The sequence below is a fragment of the Chironomus tepperi genome, unplaced genomic scaffold (genome assembly GCF_022539635.2).
Source record: "Chironomus tepperi strain 1889 unplaced genomic scaffold, CSIRO-AGI_Ctep_v1 contig_354, whole genome shotgun sequence".
NCBI classification, from domain to species: domain Eukaryota; kingdom Metazoa; phylum Arthropoda; class Insecta; order Diptera; family Chironomidae; genus Chironomus; species Chironomus tepperi.
The window spans coordinates 3,567,038-3,578,693 of NW_027226476.1; the positions used below are offsets into that span (position 1 = coordinate 3,567,038).

At 28.9% G+C, this 11,656-nt stretch overlaps 1 protein-coding gene across 4 annotated transcripts in view; it reads right to left on the reverse strand.

Moving 5' to 3' along the window:
• The window catches only part of dati (zinc finger protein datilografo), a 30,534-nt gene extending 19,870 nt beyond the window's left edge, over positions 1-10,664 (reverse strand). For 2 of the 4 annotated variants that reach the window (XM_070645591.1, XM_070645589.1), the window contains exons 1-2: positions 9,932-10,664; positions 1,231-1,308 (exon numbers count right to left, since the gene is read on the reverse strand). In XM_070645591.1, the coding sequence (XP_070501692.1) occupies positions 1,231-1,308; positions 9,932-10,408 (555 nt within the window). In that variant the 5' untranslated portion in view covers positions 10,409-10,664. Of the gene's footprint in view, positions 1-1,230; positions 1,309-2,056; positions 2,093-9,931 lie in introns of those variants that run through there. The other 2 variants (XM_070645590.1, XM_070645592.1) reach the window with 2 other exon arrangements.
• Between the last annotated feature and the right edge of the window lie 992 nt (positions 10,665-11,656).

Genomic DNA, 11,656 nt, shown 5'->3' on the forward strand with positions numbered 1-11,656 from the left:
CCAGTGTAAGGCCAGTGAAGTTAGAAAGCTATTTCAGAAAAACAAGTCCAAACTACTTTTCAAATTCCCAAAAATCTATGCAAACTACTCAAATAAAAAAAGGATCATTGACCTCAATTTATCTTAAAAACTAAAATTTTCTAATTCATTCAGTTCCTAAAACTTGTTTTTTCCAGTTTATATCATGCGATACACACATGAATATGTGTAAAGTCTCTCATTTTTCTTCTTGTTTTAAGGCACAAAAAAGGATGAGAATGAAAACAGAACTGAATTGAGAGTAGATTTTTTTTATGTTATTTGTTTAACGGCACACACGTGCGTGAGCTGTCTGAATTGTTCTTATTATTCTTTTATGCAGATATGTGTGTGTAAATTGGAATTTTTAAAATATATTCATTAAAGAGCTCTGGAGTGTTTTTTGGGGGGTTCTTAAAGGTTTTTTTTGTGGAAATTTTCTGAAGAAATTTTGAAGAATTTTATGTGAATTTTTGATGGATTTTGTGATGAATTTTAAGGATATTTTTGAATTAATCTTGAGAATTTAAAAATGTAATTTGTTGATTTAAAATAAATAATATTTAATAATTTTAAATGTTTTTTGGTTTCAGAATTTTTTTAAAAAATATTTTCAATTTCTAAATATTTAACTTTTAATTTAAACTTTTAAAAAATTTAATAAATAAGAATTAATTTATTGAATGTTTCTAAAATATGAATTTAATAGTTGAAAAGGAATAAAGCTAATAAAATATTTGATTTTTAAAACTTTTTGAATTTCTAAAATAATAATTATTAAATTTATTTATATTTTTGATAAAATTGAAGGTTTTAATAATTTTAAAATTATTAAATTTGAAGTCAAAGTTTGAAAAATTATCAAATTTATCAATTTTTTAAAAATTGAAATTAAAAAAAAATATAAAATTAGAATCTTAATTTTTAAACAAAAATTGGAAAATCATTCAAAAAATTAAAAAAAAATAAATTAAATAAATTCATTAATTTCTCAAAACTATCCCAAATCATCACAATAAATCCTCCCAAATTCACAGAAGCCGACAAAATTTTGAGAATCTTTGGAAATATTTCCTTAAACTTCATATCCGAAAAAGGAACAATAACAAAAAAAAAAATTGAGAGGGGAGAACAAAAATTTCTGATTTTTTTTTTTGGTTTGGTCTTCACTGTGGAAGAGTACTATACACAACGGAACAGATGCCAACTCACTCGTTGAAGGGTTGACCAGCATTCTTCCAATGTTCGTTCGTTTATTGACGGTGTGTTGTTCGAACGACTCAGCTGCTGCTGGACAGAAAATTAAAAGAAATATTTTTTGACATATAAAAATTTGGGAATTTCTTTTTTGAGGTGCTTTTTGGAGGATTTTTTGGTTTGGTTGGTTTGGCGACGTTGCTGGTTTGAATTTTTGAAATTTTCGATGATTTTTAAGTTTTAATGCTTTTTTAAATTTAAAATGTGTTATCAAATTGTTTATTTTTTGATAGATTTTGGGTTGAATTTTATTCATTCGATTCAAAAAAATAAATTATTTTTACAAATTTTTAATATTTTTTTAATGTTGGATAAAGAAATCACTTGATTCCTTGTTATTATATGAATTTAAATAAAAAAGTTATTTTTTTCAATATTTTTTTGTGAAATATATTGAAATAAACATTAAAAATTGTTCTATTTCTTTAAATTTTTATCCGCAAAATTGTATTTTGTCGTTGAAATTATTATTTTATATTAAAACTTATTTTTTTTGTCAAAAATAAAGTAAATTCAAGTTCTTAAAAACTAATGAATTTTGCTTCAGAATAACTTTTTTAACATTAAATTAATTAAGTCAACATTCAAAATATTTCAATCAAATGATTTATTAAAAAATTAGTTGATAAGTATTATTTTTTTCATCTGTTAATTCCAAAAAATAAAAATAAAAAAATACTGTAAAAAAATCAAAAACAAAAAATTAAAAACAAAAATTTTTCAGTAAAAATTTTGAAAATCTACACAATTTTTAGGATTTTAGAATAAAATCTATAGTTACGCTTTCTGTATCCAAAATCATATTGAAGTCTTTGTTTTGTTGATTTAACTTTCTATTTCATAAAATTTTGAAATTCTAGTTCATTGAAGATATTTTTTTTCAATTTTTTAAATGATTCTAATTTTTTATCACTTTTACTTGAGTTTCAAATTTTCAATTTTTTTAACTTTCAATATTCAAAATTAATGTTTTGTTCCTTTATTTTCAATTTCTTATGCTTTTGCTGTTTATTTTTGTCAATTGTAGAAATGTTATTTTTTAATTCAATAAACTTTTTTAAAAAATTACTATAATTTTTTTTTGTCCGGTTTTTTAAGTTTTTAAACAAGTTTTCACTTTTTTAGTAATTTATATATTTTTCAATTTTAATATTTTATTTTTTTTAAATTTTATTTCTTTGTAAAAATAATTTTTTTTTCAAGGAAATTTCAAATTTATTTTTTTCTAGTTTTTTGCCGGTTTATTAAAATTTTTCTTGATTTATTTTTAAAATTTCAATATTTTTATAAAAAATATTATTTTTTTTTTTCGTAATAGTTTTTTAAAATTGTAATTTTTATTTTCACAATTTTTTTCCGGTTTTAAGAAAATATTTTTTTTTCACTTTTCTTAAAAAATTCTTAAATATTTTTTTTAATTTCAAAACTTTCTTGCTCAGTCCACAATCATCAACATTCAACTGAATTCTGTTCCTTATCGTTCAATGTAAATCTCTTTTTATATTCTTAAAAATATAAAATTTCCTTATAAAAAAAAATTTAAAATTTTCTTCTCGCGATTCACAACCGAAAATGAATTAAAAAAAAGTGAAAATTTATTCCACCGCTCAACTGGACGTCTTAACGACTTGAAGGTTTCACCCTTTCTGTTCGAAACTTTTCTTTTTACGACTTCTTTTTTTAAATTTTCTTTTCCATATACAAAAAAAAAAGTAAAAAATAAAATACAAAAAGGCACTTTTCTTTCTGTTTCTGTTCCTTCCACCGCTCCTCCGCTTTATTGTACATTCACACACAGTGAGTCTCTCTATGTACAGCAACAACACACAGGCACACACAGCATAAAAAAAATGAAAAAAAAGGGAAAGAAAAAGGCGAGAAACGAACGAGAAAGTCTCGAGAACAAAAATTCTCCCTTTTTTTTATATTTCAAATTCACTGCCTTCCTTCTTTTTTTTTCGGCATTGCTGGCTGATTGCTACTTGCTGTCCCTCCATCCACAAACACTTCAATCTTGTGGATGTAGTTGTGTGTACGATGTACATTTTTATAAAAAATAATATAAAAAAAAAGAAATTATTTTGTGCATGGTGGTGGTGCCGCGCGAAGACAGAAATAAAACAAAAATGCGAGAAATTAAGGAACTGAACAGAATAAATAAAAATTATTGTGGATATGACTGAGGAAGGCTGAAAGGACGAGGAGAGACTGAAACAATGCAGTCATGAATTTTTACTCATTTTTTTTTTGGGAGCTTTACTCAGTTTTCAACTTTGATAACATATGGGAGGTGTTGTGGGGGGTGATGGGGTATGTGATCATAGGTATGGATCACATATTCATATTTTGGGTGTTTTAAGAGGTTCTCAGTATAAAGTGTAATACAGGTACCATTTTTAGATATTTATAGTAATCAATCTCCTTCATAGTAAGAAGGTATCAGGGCTATAGAGCCACATATAGGTGATTCTCATAGTACGAGAATAAGACTTGTATTGCCGAGTATTAGGCACTAGGAACTATGACTACTTTTTGTGAGAACATGTACCCGATAGCCATGAGAAGCCGAACCGAATGGTCCCAAGTCGATTAATCGATCACCAGGGTGTGGCTGACATGCTACGAAATTTAATCTGAATGACCAAACGACCCAGTCATTCCTAATGACCACAATCCGCACAATGTTCACGACATTGTAATATCTAAGCCTCTCTCAAGGTTAGAATCCAGACCTCAACCTTATTTGTGTGATTTAGAGATTAAGTAGTCTTGGTCCCTGTCTTTAGAACTTTCAGTATATTAATAAACTTACTACATCATTTGGCTGTATTTGCTGTCTAAGTAAGGATATCACAGGCTCCTATATATGACTGAGTTCACAAAGTAACTGGAATCACCAAAAATATACCATAAACTAAATCATTGGTATAGCTTAAGACCAACTATCTTAAGACCTAAGGGACCCGTTATTCTTGATCCATATCCCTATAATTCGAGAGTTCTATATTCCTTATCCATATGAAATTAGAACAAACCTTTTACTAAAATAACCAAAAAGAAACTATATATCCAATACACAGTACCTCTATCAACCCCTCAAACCATCACAACAACCACCAATTCACAAGAATCTTCACCCATACCCAAAAAAAAGCATTTTTTCTTCTCTCAAAAATTTTTCTCTCATTTTAAAATGTTTTTTCTCTCTCTCAAGAAAATTTACTAATGTTTAAATTATTTTGATGAGAATCGGCAACTGGGATGGGTGAGGTGGTTGTGGATGTGGACGGTCTCTCACAAAAATTACATTTTATTTTACCTTTTTTTTTCATTTTCTTTCAATTGTTTCAGTTTTATTGAGAATGTTTATTTTCTGGTAGTAAATGGGATGGGGGTGTGGGGGATGTCTTGGTGGATTGTCAGGGGTTCTGAAGGATTTTATATATTCAGTTTTTCCATTCTAATGGGAGGTTAAGTGTTGCATTATATTATGTGATGTTAGGATGTGACTCAATTTATTACATGGATATGGTTAAAATGTAATTAATGTCAAGGCAGCACCAGAATAGCACAAGTCGATTAATTGATCCGAAATCCGACGACAGGCCGGGATTCACATTGGGCCGGATTTTAAAGTATTATCAAACCAGAGACATACCGGTCTGGGACCGGAATTTTGATCGATTGATCAATTTATGCTATACGGGTCAGTCAGAACAGTATTGCATTTGGGATTGGTAATTGGTAGAAGTTGACAGAAGATAAGTTAAGATAGGATCCCAGTTGATCTGTACGTCTAGCCAAGTAAGTGTGTCAATCATGTCATCAACGTCAAGTTGACTTAAATTATCAACTTTGGCATCCAGGCTCCAAAAGTCCTTTCAACTCTGCATCAAGGCTCTATTAGGGCACTCAACATATTTTTGATAATTTGCCTTAAACCCTATTTTGTCCCCAGCAACCAAGAGATGAACCCCATTCATCCATCCCTGTCTCTCCTTTTCCTCAACTCATCCACAGTACTTCCTTCTAAATGCACACAAAGAGCAACTCATGCATGCATGCACGTATGTAATAAAAAAAAATATTCATTTTCATTTCATCCTCACAATAAGTTAAAAAAATAAAAATGTTTCTGAGAGAGAGTCAAAAGAGAATTAAGGAACAAAAGCAACAAAAAAAGAAGTCCACGTATGCAGCATAAAAGAAGCACCCTTCATGCTTACTCACACCACATAGATTTTTTTTGTTCATATCTCCCTCCCATTTCTGTTCCTTGCACGGGACATGAAATTGAAAAAAATACACTCAATGGTGTGAGGACGAAGGCAGCCACAAGGAGGCAGGATTTTTATTTCTCAACATTTTTTTTTTTTATATTCTCATTCAGCAATACACAAAAAAAAATTCTGTTAAAAGCGCTCTCATTTGTCCATCCCTTTTCGCGCGCACAACTACGGACACATACAAGTCGAGGAAGGAATGAAGGAAGTAAGACACAAAAAAAAAATTGAGAGAAACACAACAACAAGAAACTTTTTTTTTCCTCGACTTTTTACAAGCAAAAAAAAATTTTTCGTGAGGGAAAAAAATTTGCAGTGGAAAAAAAATTTGTTTCTCCTTCGGTTGAGTCTTCGGGTGGACCTCGGGTCGAGGGGACTTTTTTTTTACTTTTTTTATTTTTATTACTCGTACACAAATAAAGGATTTTTTTAATATTGTTTCTAGTGAGCGAAGGTTTTTATTGTTGTTGTTGTTGGATGTTTTAACGGTTTTTCTGAAGATTGTGGACGGAATGAATTTTCAGGTAGAAATTTGAATAGTTCTGTTGATAGTTTGATGTGACATTTATAGTTTTGAGATTGGATGATCAATTTAAGCCATCTGTCAGTCCAACTGTTTGGCTGACGGTCCATTCATTTGTTTTTCTACATATTCATTTACTGATGAATATCTAAAACTCAAAATGTGATCATTGATTAGTAATAATGCTGCTTAATGGTTCATTATCTTTAGAATTATCAATTCAGAGCTCGAAATTAGCTCGGATTTTGAATAGAAAAGTCGACTCAATTTCGCATAAAATTCAAGTCGGCTTCAAGCTTTGGTTGGTTCTTTAGATTTTCTGAGAAAAAAAGGCATATTATGTCTTGTTGGCTATCAATTTTGGCTATATGTAAGTGTTGTAGCGGTGATGATCAACCTTTTTGCATCAAGGCACACCTCATCCAACTTAAAAAGCCGCAAAATGTTAGCACTAGCTTTGGAATTTTACGTAATTTTACAACAAAAAATTGGATATTTTTTTAAAAAAATCTCTTTTTGGGTTTTTGGCCACGGTATAGGCTCTTTAGTGTTAGAGGTAAAGGAATGCTTACGGCAACCATCGGCTGCTTCCTTGCCTTGACATCCACAGTTATCCGATTTACTGTATTTTTGGAATTAGAACGTTTTTACATGCTTTTATTCCAGTGTTAGTTCTAACGTTATGTTTCTAGTTAGACTTAAAATTGTCCAAAAGAATCCTAATAAGGCCAAACTTAAAAATTCCCCGATTTTTTCCAAAAATGTCTATAAAGTGCCTAAATTTAGCAGAAATTAAATGATCACCCTAGTAATGTTTCAAAAATTCTGAGATTATATGTGGACACAATCATCTCTGATCTGTTATATCCCCCTTGGTTACAATCCACAAGGAAAAATGGGTCATGGCGCTGCAAAAACAACATGACATAGGGCGATAATGATTGGTAATTCTTCAGAAAATGTATGGATCAGTGTTACAATTGTACAATTTTTCAGGATCTGGGTATTAGTTAAAATTTCAGATTTTGGATTAAAAAGGAATTAGTTAAACAGCATTTTCATGACTCCAGCAATTCTTGGCTCGTGTTAAGCATTTTTGAGATTGTTTTATATATTCCAAAACTAATAAAGACACATATTGATAAAAAAAAGTTTAAATTATTGACAATTTTCATTAATTTTTTTTACAATTTTTAGTTCTAAAACTCTTCTATTTATTACAAATGTAAGGAATTCATGCTTCAAAAATATCCAAAGCAATCAACAACAATTTCAAAAATTCAAAACAAAATAAGGAAGAAGAAGCAAAACAAAAAACTTTTTCGAGGCCTCCCATTTGGTCGATTTCTTGTCTTTTTCTTCCGCTAAACAGCAACAAAACTTTTTTTTTTATTATTTTTATTTCCTGCAGAATAAAAAAGGAACTTCGCCTATCAACTCGAGTCCTCCCATCCTCCCAACAATCTCTTTTAATGTGGGCCACGCACCGAGCACCAGCAACAGCAAAATACAGCACAAAAAAAATAAATAAAAAGACAAGAAGAAGGTGCTCATTTAGCTGTGTGTATTGTGTAGCTGTGCTGAGAGTAGGAATGAAAAAAAGGCAAAGCACATAATAAAGTATATACACAGTCCATCCTTACGACTGGCGAGATGTGCGAAGTAAGTACAATAAAAAAAATTTTTGTAAACGGTTTAAGGGGCAAGCGCAGAAAATGAGCGGCGTTTTGCTGCAAAAAGGAAATTGAAAAAAAAGGAAATAGCAAAAAAAAAAAAGATTCTAAGAGAAAAAAAAGTCGAGGATGGCCGAAGTTGGCCACTGCTTCGCGAGCGGACAGAAATGAAGAAAAGAAGGAACGAAAAAAAAATTGGCGAAGTGAGGAGATGGAAAATGAACATTTTTTTTGTTTCTCTGTACTTTGTGAGCTTCTTCGGGGAGGTATGGATGAGAAAAAATGTTGTATTGAGATGTAAGTAAGGATGTTGATGGAGGAGATAAGACGCATTTGAGGAAACTTTCAAGGATTTTTCGTGCAATATTTGCAAACAAGCTTTTCTTAAAAATGCAAGCCTTTTTGTACAAGATTTAAGTAAATGGAATGGGATTTTGAAGTAATGATTTTGGGAGATTTGAGTATATTTATAATTTTAACGTACAAGTTTTGCATTCAATGTTTACGTACAATTTTTACATACAATATCTGTACACAACTTTTACACACAAGTTTTACGTACATTATATTGCTTAAAATGTTTTTATATTGCTTTAAAGGCTTACATAGCATATATTGGGTCATTTGATGGGATGTGAAGTCCATTAGAAGAATTCAAGGTGCAAACAATTTAATTAAACTTTAAGTTTTAAGGATTAATCTGCAATATTTGTTCATCCGATTACAATTGTAATTGTGGTGAATCTAAGCAAATATAAGTCTAAGTAATTCTTTCATACAAGTTTATCGTACAATGTTATAGTCAAAGTTTTACGTACAATGTTTACGTTCAAGCATCACTTACAAGTTTTACATAAAAGTCTTGTTTGCAAGCCGAGAAAGAGCTTAGGATGGGGTTCATATGCCATTTAATTGAATCTAAGATACCCCTCCAGATTGAAGTTTACAGGGTTAAATAGTTTGAAATATCTAAGGTCATCGAACCCCAATCTCGACTAATCAGTTCCATTTACTGAACTGTTGCACACTTGCATGCCAATGCCTTTCCAAAAATGATAATTTTACCCGCCAAAATTTCTCTTTGTCCATTCTCACATCCACATTGTGTGACCATTCAACCGACAATAACTTTCATCATATTTACGTAGAAAGCAGCATCGCTTAGCAGAAGGGTCGAATAATCTAATTTTTTCGACTGTAATTTATTTAATTAGCAATATAAATTGTCGTTGAAATATTTCTCAGTCATTGGGTTAGGCGAGAAAGTTTTGCTTGTTGTCTTTGCTGATTTTTCTTCTTTTTGTTGTTCTCCGAATGATAAAAAAAAAACTATTTTCAGCTTTAAGGATGGAGAAAATTTTATAGATTAATTTTCTGTTGAGTTGTTTAGTTTGTTTTGTAAAAGTTTTTTGTGCTTTTTTTGGATGAAGCTTTAATAAGTGAAAATTTGTGATGAATTTTTGATGTTGTTGGAGCTTTAAATATTGATTTTTGATGCTTTTTATTTATTGAGCTTTACGTAAGCATTTCATCAAATTTTACTTAACTATTTCATCGAATTTTACGTAAGGATTTCATCGAATTTTACGTAAGGATTTTATTACATTTTACGTAAGCATTTCATTGAATTTTACGTAAGCATTTCATCGAATTTTACGTAAGGATTTCATCGAATTTTACGTATCAATTTCATCGAATTTTACGTAAGCATTTCATCGAATTTTATATAAGAATTTCATCGAATTTTATGTAAGGATTTCATCGAATTTCACGTAAGTATTTCGTCGAATTTAACGTATTTATTTCATCGAATTTTACGTAAGCTTTTCATCGAATTTTACGTAAGCATTTCATCGAATTTTACGTAACAATTTCATCGAATTTTACGTAAGCATTTCATCGAATTTTACGTAATCATTTCATCGAATTTTACGTAAGCATTTCATCGAATTTTACGTAAGGATTTCATCGAATTTTACGTAAGGATTTTATTACATTTTACGTAAGGATTTCATCGAATTTTACGCAATAATTTCATCGAATTTTACGTAATAATTTCATCGAATTTTACGTACGAATTTCATCGAATTTCACGTAAATATTCAAACCAGCAATAATATTATGTCCAAACCAAAATAAATCCTCAAATATTCCATAAAAAAATAGTCAAAACTCACCTGAATCTCATTCACCAACTTGTCAGCATTGAACTTAGCCTCAGGCGATGAATTCTCAGCACCAGGTGACGCCGATGGTGGTGGTTGTTGTTGCTGCTGCTGCGGCTGAGCTTGTCCATTCGGCTGTTGCTGCTGTTGAGTCATTGAGAAGCCACTGGCTTGTGAATTAAAATTATTTTGAAGATTTTGATCTGTCGATTGTGACATGAGGTGTTCCTTCATGTCCACATTATTATTTTCATTATTATTATTATTATTGTTATTATTAAGAAATCCAGTTGCAGCTTGTTGCTGCTGTGGAGGTTGTTGTTGTTGTTGTTGTGGATTTCTACCTGTATTATTAAGATAATCAGCACTAGTTGTATCCATCATTGATGGAAAATTAAGGTTTGTAGCTGTTGAGACGGGTGGACCACGTGCTTGTGGCCAGAAATCTGAATTCATCTTGAAGTGCTGTTGCTGAATATCCAGGGACATAAAATGATTTTTTGAAGATTTTTTTGACTAATTTTTAGTCACTTTTTTATTGACTTTTTGTAGAGATTTTTAATGGATTTTTAATTATTTTATTGCAGTAGCTTTGGACTTAAACTTGAAGATTTCACTTTATTTTTAGGTTATGTGAGGTTATGATGAATATTTAATTGTCTTTTTTAATTCACTTTTTTGTCATTAATTTCTGTCCAATTAGTGAATTTTTAAACTTATTTTGTATTGTCCAATTAAGTTTCAAGTCCAATTTTAAATTGAAAATTTGCGCCTTTTTTTTAAATTTCTTCTTATTTAAAATTAAAGTTTTAAACTTTTTTTTTTTTGAAGAAATTTCAGTTTTTTTTGGCAAATTTTCTGGCTTATTTTGAGAATTATCTTAAGTTTAAGGTTTAAACTTAAATTTTCTATTTTTTACAATTTTATAATTTTAACTTTTTTTAAGAATTTTTAAATCTTTTTTTCAGTTTTAATTCTTAAAAATTTCTAGTTTTTAGCACTGTTTTCCGATTGTTTATTTAATTATTGTTTTAAATTTTATTAATTAATTCACTAAATTATGCACAACTTTTTAAGTTTTTAAATGCTGACGGTGAATTTATTTTGCTTACTTTTGAATTTTTTGAAGGTTTTGAATTCCTGATTTTTTGGAATTTTTAGATGTTTTTTTGCCTTTTAAAGGTTCTTTGAAGATTCTTAGACCTTTCAATTTGAAGAATTTGTAAATTGTTGCTGAACTTTGATTTTCGAATTTAGTGTATTTTGACACTAATTTCAGTAGTTAATGCTGAATATTTTGTAATTTGATGAAGATTTTATTGATTTAAATTAGATTCTGAAAAAGTAAAAAATTTGAAAAAGTGAAATTAAATTTTTATTTATTTATATTTAATTATTTAAATAAAATTATTTTTAAAATTCTTAATGATTTCAAATAATTATAAATAAAAGTTTTAGTAATTTTTTTAAAAATAAATAAATTTTCATTATTTATAAAACAAATAATACCTATTGCAATTTTTTATTTTAAATAAATTTAAAGGATATTTTCAATTTTTGATAATTTTAAAATCTAATTGAAAACGTAAACAAATTCATTTAAAAACTTGAAATTATAATTTTAAAATTTAGTTTTAAGTTTTAAAGAAAATTTAAATTTTGACGAAAAAATTAAAAAATAAAAGATTTTTAAAGATTCTAAATTTTAAAAGATTTTTAAAAATTCAAAATTTCAAA